This window comes from Gopherus evgoodei, chromosome 8 (genome assembly GCF_007399415.2).
Source record: "Gopherus evgoodei ecotype Sinaloan lineage chromosome 8, rGopEvg1_v1.p, whole genome shotgun sequence".
NCBI classification, from domain to species: domain Eukaryota; kingdom Metazoa; phylum Chordata; order Testudines; family Testudinidae; genus Gopherus; species Gopherus evgoodei.
In genome coordinates this window covers 55,246,074-55,266,349 of record NC_044329.1, presented here as the reverse complement: position 1 = coordinate 55,266,349, position 20,276 = coordinate 55,246,074, and the positions used below count along the sequence as shown (strand labels likewise).

Sequence of the window (20,276 nt, the reverse complement as noted above, 5' to 3'; positions counted from 1 at the left end):
CCTGATTTTGACCTGGCCCATCACCAATGGTCCCTGTTGAACAGGTTCCGGACCGGGCAAGGTCTTTGTGCAGCTAACCAGTATCGCTGGACCTTTTGAGACAGTCCATTGTGCAGCTGTGGCACAACACAGACAATGAAACACATTGTCGATGAATGACTGCTGACTAGGTTCAGTGGTGGCCTAGAACTGCATCGCGCCACTGAAGATGCTATTGCTTGGCTAGAGAACTATGTACATGCTAAATAATAATGGAAAAATACTATTACTTTTGTTCATATTATTTTTATTACAAATATTTGCACTGTAAAAATGATAAAGTGAGCACTATATGCTTTGTATTCTGTGTTGTAATTGAAATAAATATACACCGGACACTCGCTAGAATGCGCGTCTATATAGCATGAATTCACATATAACGCAGTCGCGGACATGGATCCCAAATATAACAACTTTAATTGCAATTCATTTTAACGCGGTCCCCATGTTAACATGGTACTGTGCATGGATCCCAAATCCCGCTTCTAGCAAGGGTCTGGTGTATTTGAAAATGTAGAAAAACATCCAAAAATATTTAATAAATTTCAACTGGTATTCTATTGCTTAATGGTGCAATTAAACCTGCAATCAATTTTTTAAATAATAATAATTAATTTTTTTGAGTTAATCGTGTGAATTAACTGCGATTAATCGACAGCCCTAAGAAAAACTCTCAAATATTTCCAAAAATTAAAAGGTTTTCACAACATTGTGTTTAAACGGTATTCCATCAAAAAACTGATTCTCTTAAACTAGTCCATTTCAAAGAACTGAAGTTGACAGTTTCCTTCTGAGCATTAAACAAGACAGACAAGACCCTGAGGATCATTTCTGCGCTGAAATGAGGTAGCTGTATTGATTACAAAAGCTGCACAAACTTACAAATATTCAAACTCTATGTTCTCTTCCAGAACGATAGTGTAAGCTTCAATATTTTCTTTAAATTAATTCATTTTTAAAATTAATCAGATAGCATCTTTTAAACTATGTTTATTCCAAGTACATGTGTTTCACTAGTAAACATTGTGAATTACTACTACTAACTTATCCAGATAGACGGCAGAATTTTCAGCACCCAGGCCACAATTTAAGACTTTTATACCAAGTTATTCAATATAGTGCTAAAACAGCAGATCAAGCTGCAAATCCTTTCTCCCCCTCTACATTATGGTTGCACTTGTACTACACACTACATATTAAAACTCAACATCAAGTTCTAGTAATATGTGCATGATGTCTTAGAAAGGTCCACTTTACCTCAGCAAAGAATGTCCAGACAATTCTTCCAAAGTGCTATCAGTATCTGCGTTCTGTTCAGGATCTCTATTAGAAACTCTGCTGTTAGGCAAGGACTTCTTTGCTTGCTGGGACCCACGCTCTGACTCAGATAGTATTTTGTCGTCTTCCATAGGAAAGTGGTGTGAACTTCCATTGAAAGATTCTATCCGTGCAAAGTATAATACCGGCAAAGTTAAATCCAAAGTTCAGCAGTTATCAGCTACAAAGAAACAATTGAGTGGACTTTTCCCTCACTTAAAAAGGGCCTTATCTAGCCTAAAGTACTCTTAAATAAATATGGTACCTTTTTACTCAAGACTAGCTCCTGTTCTGAATCACATCTACTTAAATTTAGTAATAGAGTGCCTGCTGCACTGCAGAGCCAATCCAGCCACGAATGTATAATGGCCAATTCTGTTCTGCCTCACACATTCTTCATCAAAATAGTCAGCTAACCCCCAACTTCACACACAATTGCTGGCAACTTAAACTGAAAATATCAGTTTTGGTGGTGGTGGTGGTTAGAAAAATTCCTATCTTGTCTTGCAACACTGAGGAATTGTGACACAGAAGCCACAGAGAAAATATGGAACCTCCAATGTGACAATTTCTTTTCTGACTGTAACCACATTTTAAATTTAGTACTCTCATCTTATTGTCGATTATTTGTTTTTTTAAAAGCATAAAATTAATTTCCCATTTGTCAAATCATATTTTGCTTCCTTTCTAATGTAACAGAAACTACCGTAAGAAGCCTGATATTCATTCATTTATGCATAAAATACAGATGTTTCATAGCCTAATGATGGACTATATATTGTATAGGGTGGCCATTATTTTAATTTCACAGAAGCTGAATGGATTTTTTTAAAATTAATTTTACAATTTGAGGATAATCTCTAGGTTATATAAAAAATAAAGTGAGGTCATTTTTTAAACAGTTTGCTTAATATAGCACATTTTATCACAATACTATTAAGTTTCTCAACTGTTTGATTTTAGCAGTTACTATATGACAAGGCCAAAAAAAAGATCACCCCAAACTGTACAGTGAGGTTTCTGGTAGAAATAGTGTTAACAACTCAGGTTCAATATTCACCGAATTTGTAACAGACTGAGTTACAAATGAGCATCTTACATGGTCAAAGCATGAGAAAGTAACTGCTGAAAACAGACATTTGCTCTCTCTTTAGAATAGTAATGTAATGGAAGCAGACATTTTCATACAAGGTTAAGAGTAAACAAGGCTTCCTACTACACTGGTACTAGATTTACAGATGCTGTACCATCAACCACTGGAAAAGTGAAAATGCTTAATCAAACACACTAAATAATCCCAGAAAAAATCCTTTAAAAATGTGAACATACCAATATAACCAGCTGACAAAAGTGATAAAAGTGCATCTACACTCGGCATTGTACTTACTTTCCTTTTTTCCTCTCCTTTTAGAAGATCCAGATGAGCGAGAAGATGCTGCAGACCAGGGTCCAGGTGAATGCTGGGAGGTTAGCTCTATAGATCGGTGTTCATGGGGAGACTTCCTGCTGGGAAGCTCTTCTTGAATGCTGGAATTGCTGCTGCCACTGATACTGCCATAGAACAAAAAACACTAGCAGAAGATTCTCAACTCCTCTATTCCATGACACAAGAAATCTACATGACTTTTTTGAGGAGACAGATGATTAAAATCAGGGACAATTTTATATTGCTGCATTACAAATCCATCTTGAGAAACAAGATGACTTTTGGTATTAGATATGAGTAGCAAGTTGCTAGGACACTCAGAAATTAGGGTACGTCTATACTACCTGCCAGATCGGCAGGTAGTGTTCGATGTATCAAGGATCGATTTATCGTGTCTCATCTGGACGCGATAAATCGATCCACGAATTGACGCCCATACTCCACCTTGGCAGGAGGAGTAAGCGGAGTTGATGGGGGAGCTGCAGCAGTCGACTCGCCGCCGTGAGGACGGACAGATAAGTTGAACTAAGATACTTCACCTTCAGCTATGCTTGTGTACCTTAGTTTGAGCCACCCTGCTAGAGTAGCCCAGGTGTTAGACCTGATTCTAAGTGTACTGAATTTCAGCCCAGATGTAAAATTACAAAAGATGGATATTTGCGTAATTGCAGATACAAGTTTTCATGGGCATTCAGCTACAGATTTGGATATACATATGTATTACCGTTAAATTGATGGAAATCTAAATTACACATGGACATCTGATATTATTGATAAAGTTGTAGAACTATAGACTTTTTCAATAGGGTCATGCATTTATGAAAAAATTAAAGGGATAGTCTTATGTGAAAGGTGGTAAGTTATATTAGAAGCTAAATTGTAATATTTGTTTTCTTCGGTAAGAGAACATTTTTACAGCTAGCCATATAATCAATGTGAAAAATGTGCTCTGTCCTCCTTATTCAGGCCACGACAAAAACTGTAGACAAACGTGTTGCTGCCCTCCTTCCCCAAAAAGTTGTTAGGGTTGTCGCTTCTCCCCTATCCCACTCCAAACCCCTCAAATCTGAGCTATAAAGATGGAAAATTTAAATTTCTTGCTGAATTTTTTCAAAATTCAGCTACATCGAATCCAACCATTTTCACAATAAATTGGAAGATCTGAAATGTCATGGCCTTGAAATTCCAAGCAGTTACAGAAAAGGTTTTAAAATTCTAACAGAATTTAAAAAAATATATATTTCTGTTACTAAGCCTTACTGCAACCTTGAAAAAAAATCTAGACATTTACAACAAACTACTACAAAAAGACAAAAAAATGAGGAGTACTTGTGGCACCTTAGAGACTAATAAATTTATTTGAGCATAAGCTTTCATGGGCTAAAACCCACTTCATCCGATGCATGCAGTGGAAAATACAGTAGGAAGATATATACACACAGGGTGTTGCCATACTAACTATAACAAGAGTAATCAATAAAGGTGGGCTACGTAGTGAGGCGGTGTGGCTCCCCTCCACCCCGGAGGAGGACGAGCCCAGCCGGAGGCCAGAGTGGGCGGAGCTAGGGAGCTCTGAGTCTGCCCCTCAAAGAGTCAGGCGGCGACCCGGAACTATAAAGGCCGGCCCTCAGAGCTCAGTAGGAGCCCAGCCGCCGGAGAGAGCAGACATCCCTAGGGGAGCTTGAGACTGGCTGTGGCCCAAGGCAGCCACCCAGACTGGCTGGAACTACCCCGCGCCCGCTACCTGGAGGGGCTGCCGGAGCTACCACATGCCCGCTACCCGGAGGAGTTGCTGGACCTGCCAACCAACCCCTGCCGCGACGAACCCATGCTCCTGGACCCTGTAGAGGCCGATGCCAGAACCCAGGTAGGGCCCGAGGGGGAGTGTGGAAGTGGCCCGGTGGCAGCCAACTCCCGTCTGGCTGCAGCATTACCACAGCCTATGTCAGTGTGTTGTGGCCAGGATCCCCACTGACTAAGCAGCGGATCTTCAGCCACTGCTAGGGCCTCGAGGTGGGAAGCAGTGGAGTGGGAGGGCCTGCGTCCCCCCCAGCACCCAACTCCGGGGTGGCAGACTCCGCCTCTCCCTGGCCTGAGGAGGCCAAAGCCTATTATTACTGCTCAGCCCTGCCTGAAGGCCTGAGCAGCCTGACTGAGTGGTTCTTGCCCCACCCTGACCTAGGGCCAGGCTTAAAACTACTATTACTGCTCAGCCCTGCCTGAGGACCTGAGCATTCTGACTCAGTGTGTGTTGCCCTGACCTAGGGCTGGGCTCATAACTGTTGTCACAGCTCAGCCCTGCCTGAGGGCCTGAGCCTCCTGACCCAGCAGTTGTTGCCCTGATGGAGCCGGGGCCAGACGTAACCACAGTGCAGCCGATTACCGCAAGGGTTACCGAGGGAGACCCCCGGACGGACTATTTCCCCGGACCCATCGGTGTGTAGTGAGCCGGCGTGGCTCCCCTCCACCCTGGAGAGGGTCGAGCCCCGGTGAACTCTTGTACAGGCTATTATCAGCAGGAGAAAAAACACTTTTGCAGTGATAATCAGGATGGCATTTTTTTCATGTCCTCTGTGTATATATATCCTCCTACTGTATTTTTCACTGCATGCATCCGATGAAGTCGGTTTTAGCCCACGAAAGCTTATGCTCAAATAAATTTGTTAGTCTCTAGGGTGCCACCAGTAGTCCTCGTTCTTTTTGCTGATACAGACTAACACGGTTACCACTCTGAAACCTACAAAAAGACAGTAACAAATTATAATTTGGCAATTGCATAGGGCTTAATATTTTCAAAGTGTTCTGAACATTAAGTCGCATAACAGCTATGAAAGATTAGGAACTATTCTTCTCACATTCTACAGATGGGGCAAAAGACTCAGAAGAGTTAAGTGACTTGCCCAAGCCCACATAAAAAGTCAAGGCAGAACTGGGATTAGGTTTCAGGAGCACTCAATTTTGTGTCCTACACTGCTTACTCTGAGGCCATGTGGCTTGACATATTAACTGTGTAGGGCCACAGATACAGTAGAACCTCAAAAAGCAGCAAAGAATCCTGTGGCACTTATAGACTAACAGACGTTTTGGAGTATGAGCTTTCGTGGGTGAATACCCACTTCCTCAGATGCATGTCAGAACCTCAGAGTTATGAAACCCAGAGATATGAACTGACTGGTCAACCATACACTTCATTTGGCACCAGGCAGCAGCAGAGATCAAAAAAAAAAGCAAACACAGTACAGTGTTAAATGTAAACTATTAAAAATAAAGGGAATTAAAAAAAAAAGATTTGATAAGGTAAGGAAAAAGACGGTTACTCACCTTTGTAACTGTTGTTCTTCGAGATGTGTTGCTCATATCCATTCCAGTTAGGTGTACGCGCCGCGCGTGCACATTCGTCGGAAAACTTTTACCCTAGCAACTCAGTGGGCCGGCAGGTCGCCCCCTAGAGTGGCGCCACCATGGCGCTCCATATATACTCCTGCCGGCCCACCCGCTCCTCAGTTCCTTCTTGCCGGCTACTCCGACAGTGGGGAAGGAGGGCGGGTGTGGAATGGATATGAGCAACACATCTCGAAGAACAACAGTTACAAAGGTGAGTAACCGTCTTTTCTTCTTCGAGTGATTGCTCATATCCATTCCAGTTAGGTGAATCCCAAGCCTTATAAAGGCGGTGGGGTCGGAGTGAAATGTGGCAGAATAAAACTGCCGAGCCAGAGGCTACAGCCTCTCTTGAACCAGGGCATACTGCGAAGCAAAGGTAAGGACCGAGGACCAATGGAGCTTCGCGACAGGTCTCGTGGGTAGAAACACGAGCCAGCAAGGCGGCAGATGAAGCCTGAGCCCTGGTAGAATGCACGGTGATGTGGCTTGGGGAAATATGAGCCAAATCATAACAAGTGGGGATGTCCGCCATCACCCAAGATGAGATCCTCTGAGAGGAAAACAAGCAAGCCCTCCCTTTGGCCCGCTACCGGGGCAGAGCTGGGGCACCTTAGGAAATGATTCTGTCAGCACAACTAATGCGAGCACTCCACAGATGTCCAAGGAGTGCAACGGTTATGCCCATTGCGTTGAGCTGTGGGTAACATAAAAGGCCAAAACACCTTAGGGAGGAAAGCCGGGTGCGGTCATAACTGCACCTTGTCTTTGTGGAACCTTCGTAAGAGCTCTGATCTCAGAGACCCGTCTGGCCAAGACTAGGTTGAGGCCCCAGGGCGGGGCTGGGCGGCGCACCCGAGGGTGCAAGCGCTCCAAGCCCTTGAGGGACCTCGAACCCATAGTGGGACACTGAACGTCCATCTTAGCCTGCTGGAAGGTAGGGATGGCTGCTGAGAGTATCCTCAGCGATGATACCGCCAGATCCTGCCGCTGAAGGCCAGAGGCAGGCCAAATAGAGGGGATCGAGACCTCAGCAGGAGCAAGATCGAGCGTACTGCAGCTGTAAAGGAAACGCTTCCACCTGGCTCGGTACGTTGACCAGGCGGAAGGCTGCCTGTCACCCCGACTCAGGTACGTGAGGCGAAGAGGCTGCAGGTCCAAGTGACGAAGCCTGTCATTGCCCTGAGTGATGAGGTCTGGGCTGACAGGCCGAGCAATGTGGTATGTCAGTGTTGCCTGGACCACTTTGGAGTGATCATGATGATGATGCACGCTCCGCCCCTGCGGAATTTGAGCAGGACGTAACGAACCAGTGGGAACAGCGGGAAGGCATAATGCAGTTGGCCGTTCCACGGCATCAGGAATGCGACCAAGATCGATTCCGAGGAGAGACCTTGGAAGGAGCAGAACATCTGGCATTTCCTGCACTCGCGGTGAGCGAACAGGTCTGTGCGAGGAACCATTTCCACTTCCGGAAAGCGGGACGCCTCACGTGGGGCAGAGTGATGACTCGTAAGACAGGAAAGACCTGCTGAGTCAAAGAGATAAGACGTTCCGAACGCCTGGGAGAAAGGACGTCGCCAGCTCCATCGAGTGGGCCATGCAAAAGACCCGGAAATGGATGGCCTCCTGACAAAAAAGGGGGGAGGACTATGTCCCCCCTGAATGCTTATGAAGCACCTGGCCATTGTGTTGGCTGTAAACACCGAGATACAACGGCCTCGCAGCTGCCGATGGAACCCCTGGCATGCCAGGCGGACTACTCTCATTCTTGGGGCATTAATGAGGAATGCCAGCTCCCTAGAAGACCGAAGGCCTTAAGCTCGGAGGTGACCATGAGCACTCGAGCAGAGAGATGATGCGTCCGCCGTCAGGGGCAGTGAGGGCTGGGGCGGATGAAACCGCATCCTGTCCACACCAAGGAGGGAGTTAGCCACCACTCTAGGGAGCCTAAGGCGTTCGAGGGAACGGTGACTACCATGACCATTGGCTCCCTGTCCAAGCGGTACGCCGAGGTGGGCCGGACTTGGAGAGTACGGAGGCGGAGCTTGGCGCGTTTGGTTACAAACTTGCGGGCAACCATGGACCCAGGAGACTGAGACAAGAACGAGCTGAGGTCGTTGGGAAAGCCTTCAGACCTCAGATGATTGATGCCATCGCCTAAAACCGCAGTTGCGATAAGCAGGCTCCGGCTAGGTAGGAGACCAAGATAGCCCCTAGGAAGCCCAACCTCTGCGTGGGAACCAGAGCGGATTGCTCTATTAGTAATCATCAGGCCTTGATCTGTGAATAAGACCGTGCCGATGCCCACGGGCTGAGTGGTTTGTGTGTCAGAGTCTCCTCGGATAAGCGAATCGTCCCAATACGGAAAAACGCATATCCGACATAGCTACGGTAGGTGGCGACTATGGCCGTAAACCGGGAGTATTCACCGCTGGCTATAAAGCGGAGGCATCTCCCATGCGGAGGGAAGATGGCATTGCAAAAGTACGCGTCCTTCCTATCCAGGGCGGCATAGTAGCCCCCCGGAGGCAAGGATGGAATAATGGTTCCCAGGGATACCATGCAGAACTTCAACCTTATCCCAAACCGGTTGAGTCCATGCAGGACCAGGAAGGTCTGACCTGTGGTCGAGTGGGGGACTAGGGCATAACGGGAGTAAAACCCCTAGCCCCTTTCGTCCGCTGAAGGGGGACAGGGCTGGAGCAATTTTAAGGTGGTACCTATGCTCCATCGTGCGCAGGACCCAGCGACCTAAAAGTAACTGGGGCCATGCCAGGAGAAAGCGGGATCAGGATCCCGTCCTGCGACTGGTACACCGCCCTCCGGTGAACCTTGGAAGGTCCGTCTTTGGTCCCAGTGGTAATTGCGAGGGACCTCGACTTTGGCTTTTTAGGGGGCCTGACGTTTGTCTGCGACCACCTTGGCCTTGCCGTTTTCCAGAGTTCTGCCTCTGGCTAGGCACAGAGTATGGCGGCTGGGGCCATAAAGGCCTGCGTTTGGTCGCAGGCGTATACATGCTGAGACGCATTAGGACCCTATTGTCCAGCAGGCTTCGCAGTCTGGGGCTGTCTCTGCCGCGAAGATGCCTTTACCAACAAAGGGTAAATTCTTTCCCCCGTCCTCCAAGACGGCAGCGAACTCTAGGTGGGAGGTTCGAGGGAGAAACTCCTCCACCCAGGTGCTATAATTATCGCAGCTAAGCAAGGCTTGTTGCTTCGCTACCCAGAGGTGCAGGGCCCCTGCAGAGTACACCTTGCATTCGCCAAGGCTCTTTCCGCTTCGGGGCTGGCGCCCGCTGGCCATGATATCAGGATCGTGGTCCTGAGCATAAAATCCGCGCATATGGGGTGACACGGATGCGTGTCCGGACGGCCATGGAGGTACTAAAAGAGGGCACGGGCCGAGTCCCTGACTCACTCGGACCTTGCCCAACTCGGCACCGGGGACCGGCATCGGGAGGCGTATCGGTACCTGGAACGAGATCCAGACCCGCAACCAGAACGGTGTCGGGAGGTCGACCGAGATCTCGAGGCTCGGAGAAGAGCTACAGGAGTCAAGGTACCTGCCCCGGTGCCAGATGTCGGAACAGTGCCGATAGCGGGTCGGCGAACGGGATACCGACCGGTGCAGCGAGTGTGACCAGTACCGAGGAAAACAGTACCGGGACTGCCAGTGGTGTCCGGCGTGCCGACAGGACTTGGAGCGTCTGCGGGACCGTGATCATAGACGGTGCCGCTCTGCTGTACTGACAGGGGACAGTCCCTTGAAGAGACTGTATTACCCGTACCGGCGGTGCCCGGGTCAGGCAGCACTGACTCCATCATGGCACTGAGAGCCCTCGCCGTTGGTAACATCTCCGGCGCGCAGGGAACAGCAGGCTCAACCACAGTGCGTACTGGGGAGCTGTCAGGCACCGGATTCGACGGCCCTCGTGGGGCCGGGATCCATGGTACCGAGGTCATCAGAGCTTCGGTAGGTGCCGGTGCCGGGAGAACCGAGTTAGATAAGCCGTCTGGCTGGGGTGCCGTCAGCACTGAAGCAGCGGGAGTAATACGCTCAACCACGGCGCGTGCCGGGGAGCCGTCGGGCACCGGATTCTACGGCCCTTGCGGGACCGGGATCGACGGTGCCGAAGCAGGTGTCGGTGCCGGGCGATCCGACTTAGACTAGCCCTCTGGTCGCGGTGCCGTGGGCACGGAAGCAGCCGGAGAAGTAGCTCGACCACGGCGCGTGCCGGGGAGCTGTCAGGCACCGGATACTATGGCCCTTGCGGGACCGGGATCGACGGTGCCGACGTCATCGGTGCCGCAGCAGGTGTCGGTGCCGGGCGATCCGACGTAGACGAGCTCTCTGGCTGCGGTGCCGTTGGCACGGAAGCAGCCGGAGCAATACGCTCAACCACGGCGCGTGCCGGGGAGCCGTCAGGCACCGGATTCTACGGCCCGTGTGGGACCGGGATCGACGGTGCCGACGCCATCGGTGCCGCAGCAGGTGTCGGTGCCGGGCGATCCGACGTAGACGAGCCCTCAGGCTGCGGTGCCGTTGGCACGGAAGCAGCCGGAGCAAAACGCTCAACCACGGCGCGTGCCGGGGAGCCGTCAGGCACCGGATTCTACGGCCCGTGTGGGACCGGGATCGACGGTGCCGACGCCATCGGTGCCGCAGCAGGTGTCGGTGCCGGGCGATCCGACGTAGACGAGCCCTCTGGCTGCGGTGCCGCTGGCACGGAAGCAGCAGGAGCAATACGCTCAACCACGGCGCGTGCCGGGGAGCCGTCAGGCACCGGATTCCACGGCCCTTGTGGGACCGGGATCGACGGTGACGACGTCATCGGTGCCGTAGCAGGCGTCGGCGCCGGGCGATCCGACTAGACGAGCTCTCTGGCTGCGGTGCCGCTGGCACGGAAGCAGCAGGAGCAATACGCTCAACCACGGCGCGTGCCGGGGAGCCGTCAGGCACCGGATTCTACGGCCCTTATGGGACCGGGATCGACGGTGACGACGTCATCGGTGCCGTAGTAGGTGTCAGCGCCTGGCGATCCGACTAGACGAGCTCTCTGGCTGCGGTGCCGCTGGCACGGAAGCAGCAGGAGCAATACGCTCAACCACGGCGCGTGCCGGGGAGCCGTCAGGCACCGGATTCTACGGCCCTCGTGGGACCGGGATCGACGGTGCCGACGTCGTCGGCGCCGGGCGAGCCATCTTAGACGAGCTGTCTAGCTGTGGTGCAGCTGACACAGAAGCAGCAGGAGCAGTAAGCTCTACCACGGCGCGAGCCGGGGAGCTGCCAGGCACCGGATTCCCTGGTCCTGGGGGACTGGAATCGACGGAGCCGAAGTCATCGGTGCCTCTGCAGGCCGGATAACGCAACTGAGGCGAGCTCTCTGGCTGCGATGCAGGTGGCACGGAAGTAGCGGGAGCAGGGGGCTCAACCACGGCGCGTGCCGGGGAGCCGCCAGGCACCAGGAGGAATCGTAGACTCTCTCGACCTCGGAAGAAGGGAACGGTGCCGAGTCGACATCGGTGCCGGCGACGGTCGGTGCCGGAAGGCCTTGGTGGTACCGGCGGGGTCCGGTGCCGAGGAGGCGCTTCTGCCCGCCGCTTGAACATCGCTCCGCGCCCAAGGTGGAGGGGCAAGTGAAAGTCCCGCACCTTTTTGTTCTCGGCTTAAAAGCCTTGCAAATGGGGCACTTATCTGTCAAGTGTGATTCTTCAAACAGGAGTCATGTAGATCTCTCTTCGGCCGCGGCTTCTGGTAAGCCGGGCCCCTTTTGAAAATCTGGTGAGCCATGCATGGCTCCGGCACTGGGCTCATGGAAGGGGCTACTTCCTGAACCCCGCTAACTAAACTAACCATGTTAGCAAAGGAAACACGTATAACCATACAAATATATATATATAAAAGTGTTATAACTGCATAATTATATACGAGAAAACGAGTAGCTAGGGAAGTGGAGGTCAGCTAAGCCGCGCTCCACTGTTCCAACGACCGACACGGGCGGTAAGAAGGAACTGAGGAGCGGGTGGGCCGGCAGGAGTATATATGGAGCGCCATGGTGGCGCCACTCTAGGGGGCGACCTGCCGGCCCACTGAGTTGCTAGGGTAAAAGTTTTCCGACGAATGTGCACGCGCGGCGCGTACACCTAACTGGAATGGATATGAGCAATCACTCGAAGAAGAACTGTTTCCTTAAATTAAGATGGTAAAAAACTGCCATTTTTCTTCTGTATAGTAGTTTCAAACTTATATTAAGTCAACGTTCAGTTATAAACTTTTGAAAGAACCATAGTTATAGATACCAGACTGAAAGATGTCCACAACAGCATGTATTTGAAGTAGATTTAAAGGGACACAGAGTTATGGATGTTTCAGAGTTATGAATAACCTCCATTCCTGAGGTGTTCCTAACTCTGAAGTTCTACTGTAAATAATTTGTCAAATCCTACTGTAAGGAATCATCTTTTTCACTAATGGGATGAAATAGTGTAATAGTACCCTTTTGGGGGATATCCACACATTACTTGATGCAAAAAGGAAGCTGCTTATAAGTACTCTCAAAAATTCAGTATCATTTTTCATTTACATTTTCTCCAAATGTTTCTACATAATTACCTAGGCTCAAGAGCAATCTGTTTGTCTGTCAAAGTTCCACTGCCCTGTGATGAAACAAAGTCATCTTCATACGAAACAACACTATCTGGAGGGCTCATGGTAGGAAGTAAAGGTCGCAAGATTGGAGATCCTCCATTTGACCTTTCCTCAAATCCTGTGAAAAAGGAAAAAAAAAAAAAAAGACAGTTGATACTAAACTCCATGACAGGCGATGAGGCTGCAAGCTTTAAATACTTCCACCAGTACTGAGTAAGAAAGAATGCCTTCCCAATAGACGCATGCTAAATGAACATGAAAGAACTGCCGCTGGATGTCGAATACAAAAGGTCAACTATATTCTGCCTCTTTTCTATACTGAAGTAACAAGCCACTTAGAAAACATTATCTGAATAACAGATGCTTGGGAGTGGAGCCATCTGGAGAGAAAGAGGGAGTAAATTCCATCATCTTTGAAGAATGAAAAAAAATAATCAAAAAGGACATATGTAAACTAATTTGTAGAAAACATTCAGCAGCAAACGACTACAGTACCTGAAGGCAAGAGCAAGGGCCTCACAGAGGAGAATTAAGTGCACTGGTAAAAGGACGGAAAAGCTATGTACAAGAATGGAATGCAATGTCCTGCATGAAGATTCTGGAAACTATGCAACAAGGCACCAAATAGAGCAATTAACACTATAAACTTGCTCACTTAGTAAGAAAGATCCTGCCTATTGATATACCACCAGTGCCTAATTTATGAAGACCAGAGATTGCTACAGACATCTCAGTTCATTAACTGTCTGTTGTCTGCCATACTATTTTTCAGAGCTACCACTGGATAAGACAACATATGAAGAGTTGAAGTTAAAAACAAAAAAAAAAAAGAAAAATCTACCCTATACCAAAGTAACCTACCCTGACTGTGCAGCATTATTTTGGTGAGTAAAGAGAATCTGGCATATATACAGTCACTGACATTACTTCATTAAGCAAACCTTGCAAATAGTATGCATTCCATCTTTCAGGAATAACTGAAATGGGAAGAGAATGGGAGGAAATGCTGTTAAAGCTTTGGCACAAAGCTCGATCCTTTTGTTAGAAATAACTCACTTAAGAAATCGCATCGGTGGGATTGGTGGGTGGATTTGAAATGGAGCTGTGGTAGGAGGAAGCATACTCCCAACCACTGGCTCAGCTCTCCCTGTTGGCTCCACTTGCCCAGCTACATTAAAGAAACCTGAAAAGAAAGAAGAGGGGCAGGACTTACCTTTTTCTCAGCAACAAGACCCTTTTATTATTTAATTAAAAAAAATAAATTTCCAACCCAGACGCTGGCAAAGCGGTCTGAAAATAGTAATGGATGCCAAACAGAAAGATGTCCACAACAGCATGTATCTGAAGTATATTTAAAGGGACGCTGAGCATATATGGAACTGAGATGAACAGAATCGGAAGGGAAAGAGAAAAATACAAGTGGCTTACAAATAAAAAGAAGTTAGGGAGATTTCTATGGAGAAATTGTTTGGTACTGTAAGGGGTGAAGTCAACTATCAAACACATTCTGATCCTCAAACCCAACCCAAGATAGTTAGGTGTAGCATAGCACTTTGCATATGACAAGATACCTGATAAAACCTAAGTATACAATTCTAAAAACATATAAAATTAACTTATACCACATATAGTTCAATGTTCTAAAATCATGGTAAATACATGTAAAAAATACAATTCACTCCCAAATTAGACTGTGTTGCATTTAACAGCTGAATAGGTCCAAGGTTCTAATTACCTACACTCTGCAGGAGTGTAGCAACCTAAACACAAAAGCAGTCTTCTGCTTCCAAAAACAATGGAATTCTCTTCCTGAAGTAGGAAAAAATAAAATCAGGTCAATCGCTTATTACTCAAAACTACATCCATAAAAGTTTCCTGTGAATCATAAGAATGGCTATAGCAGATCAGACCAATGGTCCACCTAGGTCAGTATCCAATCTTCCAACAAGGGTCAATGCCAGATGCTTCACAGGAAATGAACAGAACAGGTAATTGAGTGATTCATCCTGTATCGTCCACGCCTAGCTTCTGGCAGTCAGAGATTAGGGACATCCAGAGCATGGGATTGCATCCCTGACCATACTGGCTAATAGCTACTGATGGACCTAGCCTCCATGAATTAATCTAATTCTTTTTTGAACCCAGTTATAGTTTTGGCTTTCACAACATCCCCTGGCAACGAGTTCCAAGGTTGGCTATGTGTTATGTGAAGAAGTAATACTTTTTGTTTGTTTTAAACCTGCTGCCTATTAATTTCATTGGGTGACTCTGGTTCTTGGGTTATATGAAGGAATAAATAACACTTCCTCATTCACACTTATGCCTTAATAACAGTTTCTTATTAATTCATCTTCATATTTATTGAGATACTTGAAAATTGAGTCATCACCAGTGAATTCAACTACAAAATGCAGTCAATATGAAAATTATGAATGTGTAATACTGCCATTTCTTTTCCTTACCTTTTCCATGTAGTTGGTAAGATTTTGCAAATATGTTGATGACACTATGTGGACTTCCCTTGGCCAGTTCCTCCCATGGTCCCTTGCTTTGTGTGCCACTTGTCTGTGTGAAGAGTGGTAAATACTTTTCTGCCTCCTTCTGAAACTCTTTTATGGGCTCAAAAGCAGTTCTCTCCCCAACACAGAACTCCTTTTCTTTTAACACCTCAGCAATTTTCAAAGGAGACTGCCTACGTTGGTCACCTTCCTCCTCAGAGAGACTCCCCTCACTTAGAAGAGGTCCTTCACTAATTGAATCTGTGCTGGAATCATGAGGAATTATGCCTTTGTTTTGACTATAAGCCTGATTTTCAGACCCAGGGGAGTCAGTTTGCCTCTTTGATAAATGTCCTAGCATTCCTTCAGGTCTCTGACTCGCTGGGGATCTCATTCCAAGGCTGACTGCAGCAGTATGAGGCCTGATAGTCTCAGGGAGCTTTTTAAATTCACTAAGGTTGCCCACTCCAGGAAGGTTATCATCAAAGGTTGTATGAGACACACAAGTAACCAACATTTTCTGAATTCTGGCTGAAAAAACATCTTCATTATCCTCTCTCACAGGGGGACTCACAGCCTTAGTCCAGTGTCCATCATCCTGCTTCCCTCGCAGTAGTTGCTCAGAGTTCCACACTGAGCCATAGTTGATGCTTGCCCCAGCTAACTTCTTGGCTTCACTTTCAATTCTGCTAGACAAAGAAGCAGCTGTAGCTTTCAGGGCTTCAATACGATCCAGTTTACTCTTATATTGGCTGGCACCAGACTTTATCAAGAGATCTTGCTGTGCAGCAGATGAAGTCAGGTAAGGTTGAGGTGTCAAAGTCAAGGATCCCACAGCTGTGTTGTGGTTCCTCCTGGTTGACAGTACTGAGTCAAAGTCCTTTGGCAAAAGGCCCATCTGTTCCAGATCCAAAAGCTGGGAGAAAAGTCCTCCGCTTGAGCCAGCAAGAGGTTGTGGGTGAGAGAGTTGGACTCTTGGACTCAGTCTATCTGGCTGTATCCATGTAGGCTCCATGAAATCATTTCTAGAATCAAAAGACAAGACTGAAATTTGTGACCAAGTGCAACATTTGTGAAGTACTAAGAGCTCATGTGAACTTATATCTTTGCAACAAAAGGGTTTTTCACAGACATCAAAATACAACAATCTTTTGGGAAATAGAAATTATAGATGTACCAAAAATAAAAACGCGCTATACTGTATATACATAAAATATACAGCATATACATACAAAGTCTAAACACTCTCAAATTGCATTATGTTGTACCAGATAGTATTCTTTGGTAAGAAAAAGCAAGATTTTTGCAGAAGTTTACAGAATACAGTTCAGATGACACCTTGCTTTCTCTGCCACTCCTGTCTTCCAAGCCCAGAGAATCCTCTCCAGTTTTACTCACATTACCCTCCCAACACTTCATAGCACTGGGCAAGGACTAAGACACATTTAGTGTGGAATATAAGCATATCACAAATCTATAAATAAAATAATGGCCTTTATTATAGATACCCAAGTTTCCCCCAACTAGGGTTCTACAAATGCATTCCTCTTCCAGTGATCCAGTGTCTTGGAATTTCCTTCTTTAATCTTACTAGCATAGTCTGGATATTAGGTTTCCTGAGAAACCCACCAGCTAAGTCCTGCTTCTCAACTTCCTATTTGATTCTCCAAATAAATTATGCAGCCATTCTAGTCTCAGTTCTTCCCTGTTATTAGCACCCACACGTAGGTATTGCTAAGGTGCCCATCACAGTAGTATATTAATATTGCATTATACAGCAATACCAGTGTAGTATTTGAACTATTACCACTTGAATTTCCTAGCCCTAGCTAAAACTCTTCCTAAGAGACAAGTATTGCTACACAACAAAACTGTGTTTTAATTTGATCAAGGTAATGAGATATATACATTTAAGAAACAGTAAGTGATCATGTAATTAAAAACCAGATCATAGGGCATATGTACAAGGGGACGGAGTTAAGGATGTGTACGTAGCCTTAACAGTCATTTCCTCACTTTTGCATGTTTCAATGTGCATCCTGAATATATTGTTAACATAAATTTGATTACATTTATTAAGTGGTGTCCATTAGTTTAAATGTCCAGAAAAAAAGACAGTCGATGCTGCAAAGGACTTACAACCTAAATTAGACAATATATCAAATGACCAGATGACAGTTCAGTGTCAAAACACTGTACAGAGATTCCACTCCATGTTTCTGACTTTAGTGAATTAATGAAAAGCTTCCCAGATAATGAGCAAGAGTCTGCTTGCTACACAAGAGGGAGAGAGATTATTTCATGTATGAAGGCAATGGTGGATGGATATAAACGGAGCATTTTGGAGGAAGCAGAAGAGGGAAAATAGGAGCAAGCTGGGGAATAGGAAGAAGTTAGATCAGAGATGCAGGCAGAAACAGATTTGTGTGGAGCCCGAAGGTGAGCATCAAAAGCTGGAACCTCAGTCTGAAAGTGAGGAAGAAAATAACGAGGTGATTCAAACAGAGAATGCAATCTAACTTGCAGATATGATTATTTGTTCCTGCACCGGGGGGTTGACAAAGGAAAGACCAGTCCCTGATGCGGAATGCACATCTCTCTGAGATATCTATAGAAGAATAACAGTAGCAGTTGATGTCAATTATATTTCAAATACTATTTACAGATGCTATAATTTTGAGGCAGATTCGTAATCAAAATTTAATTTTTTGTGCATCAGATTCCTGTACAACCTCAAAATAAAAATTTATTACTGCACTTCAAATATTCCTACTGTCATAGAACACTTTTATATCACTAATCGCTATAAAAGCAATCATTGTAGAAGTGTACTATATGTTCTAAGGAGAACTAGAAGTCTCTGATAAACGTCCATACCTACTTACCTAACAAGAGGCTGTGGAGGTTCCGACAGGGACATATCGCTACTGGAAGATGCACTAGGTGAACGTTCCTGTGCCTTGTTTTCTTTGTCAGATTCCCCAGATGGTTGATATACAGGTCTGGGCTAGAAATAAAAAGAAGACTCTAACAGCAGAATTTTCAGAAGCGCCTACAGTGACTGAGGAGCTTAAGTCTCAAAGTCAAAGGGACTAGCAGAAACTCAACATTAAAGTTTTACTAGTATGCAAAAACAGAAAAAAGGAGAGGGCATTCAAGATTTTTGTCCCAACAAAACTGACTGGTGGGACACAAGTTTTACTCACACACAGAGCCAGCCCAAGAGGAACCAGGAAAGTTAACAGTAATGACCTGTCATCTAACAACCATGTTTCACATTCAGCCTCAAACAGCAGTGAGTTGAACTACCCCAGTAGTCACAGCTCTGCCAAAGTAAGCTGAACTGAAGCCCCTCATTTAGCCTGAGGAGTTTTATTATATGCATTTCTTAAGTTTCAATCATTGTATCAGTTAATCAATATATTAAACTCAGATGCTAGTTAGAATTATAAGAGACTGAATTGCCATTCAGTATTATTATGTGTCTTGCTGATGCGAGGAGATTCTGCAGTTTATCTGTCTTGTGGGCAAATAAAATTTTGGTTTTTAGTATAGATCATTGTTTTCATAGATATACTCTGCTTCTTTCCTTAACTGCTATCTTAATAAAGATAATTCAGGACCTTCCGAAGTAGTCTACCCTCTATTTCTATGCCTATCTTTAAAATACTGAGGTAGTGAAACTGACATACCTGCATTTCCTGCGCGACAGGGAGCTGAGAAGTTTCTTCTAGCAAAGTGTGTTCCAGCAACAGTTTAGAATAGGTTTCCTGTAGTCGCCTAGCTGCTGAAGGTTCAGAAGTTGGAATGTTCTTTGCCTTAGCAAAAGCTTCTCTCTGTTTCTTGTAAAGCTCCTGAAGTCGTTTGTTCTTTCGTTCTGTTGCCTCTTTCTGTGCCTTCTTCTCTTCACTCTGCCTCCTCTTCCTTTCCTCTTGCTGTCTAATAATGTACTGGCGAACCTCATCTGTGTCATAGTGACGTTTCTTGGAGATAACTTGAGGCTCTTCACTAGCAGCTAACTTGTCTGGTTTCCTTTTTGTTGGACTGTGACTCCTGGCACCTTGTGTAGGCACTGCAGATTTCTGACTTTGCCTTTCCCCATCTTTCTCTTGCTTTGTACTTGGAATCACTGAGTCCAACTGTAGGTCATCAAGAATTCCACGTATCTCTATGGGCAGAAAGTCCTTATTTAAGGAGGTATGGTCTTCATCTTCTTTACTATCTGGAAGAGTAGAGTCCAATTTCTTCAGGTTACTCTCAGACTGTACTTTACTCCTTGACCATTCAGAACTTCTTGGACAGGTTCTGTGGGTAACATCCAGTCTGGGATCTGACCTTGTCCTTCCAATAGGGCCTGCTAAAGAATGAAAGGTGTCAGATGCTACATCTAAACATTTTGAATGGGAAAGAAAGGTGGGGAGGGGAGATTTTCTTTGTTTCAAACCAATCATATAAAAACGGTCAATAACTGAAGAGCATAAAAAGTAAGGAGATGAACTAGTATTCTCTTGTCAGTTCCACTCGAAAGAGAAAACATCCTGTTTTATATATTAAAAGCACTGTGCTAAAAAGCTTTGATATATAAAGCAACGATTTGGGAAGTAGAAGCCACCATTGAAATATCTGCAAAGAATTGTAATGCACCAAGCAGAGCCAATGATGTCCAAAGCTCTTATTAGTATTAATTGGAAACAGATAGGCTGTAGCCAAGACACTGCTACCAAAATGCACATATTTTAATAGTTTCCATTAGCACTACTACAGTTCAGGATCTATGAGTTTATAATTAAATCCCATCCGTACAGCTTTACAAATATGCTGTAAAGTTTGCTTCAGAATGAAACTAGACATTGGGCAAAGAAATGATTAGAAGTGCAATTTTTCTTCCAAATTTGATGTGAAATGTGTACACTGTTGGAATACCAAAGAATCTTGCAAGTTTTATAGTCTTTTCTTTACAGTTT

The 20,276-nt window shown here is 46.0% G+C and overlaps 1 protein-coding gene across 8 annotated transcripts in view; it reads right to left on the bottom strand.

The window, feature by feature from the left end:
- The window catches only part of CEP350 (centrosomal protein 350), a 172,147-nt gene that overhangs the window by 88,159 nt on the left and 63,712 nt on the right, over nt 1-20,276 (bottom strand). For 7 of the 8 annotated variants that reach the window (XM_030572799.1, XM_030572802.1, XM_030572804.1 and 4 more), the window contains 6 exons: nt 19,005-19,669; nt 18,198-18,319; nt 15,277-16,337; nt 12,779-12,932; nt 2,744-2,907; nt 1,297-1,480 (listed from right to left, as the gene is read on the bottom strand). In XM_030572799.1, coding sequence (XP_030428659.1) covers nt 1,297-1,480; nt 2,744-2,907; nt 12,779-12,932; nt 15,277-16,337; nt 18,198-18,319; nt 19,005-19,669 — 2,350 coding nt within the window. The remainder of the gene's footprint in view (nt 1-1,296; nt 1,481-2,743; nt 2,908-12,778; nt 12,933-15,276; nt 16,338-18,197; nt 18,320-19,004; nt 19,670-20,276) is intronic. The other variant, XM_030572801.1, reaches the window with a different exon arrangement.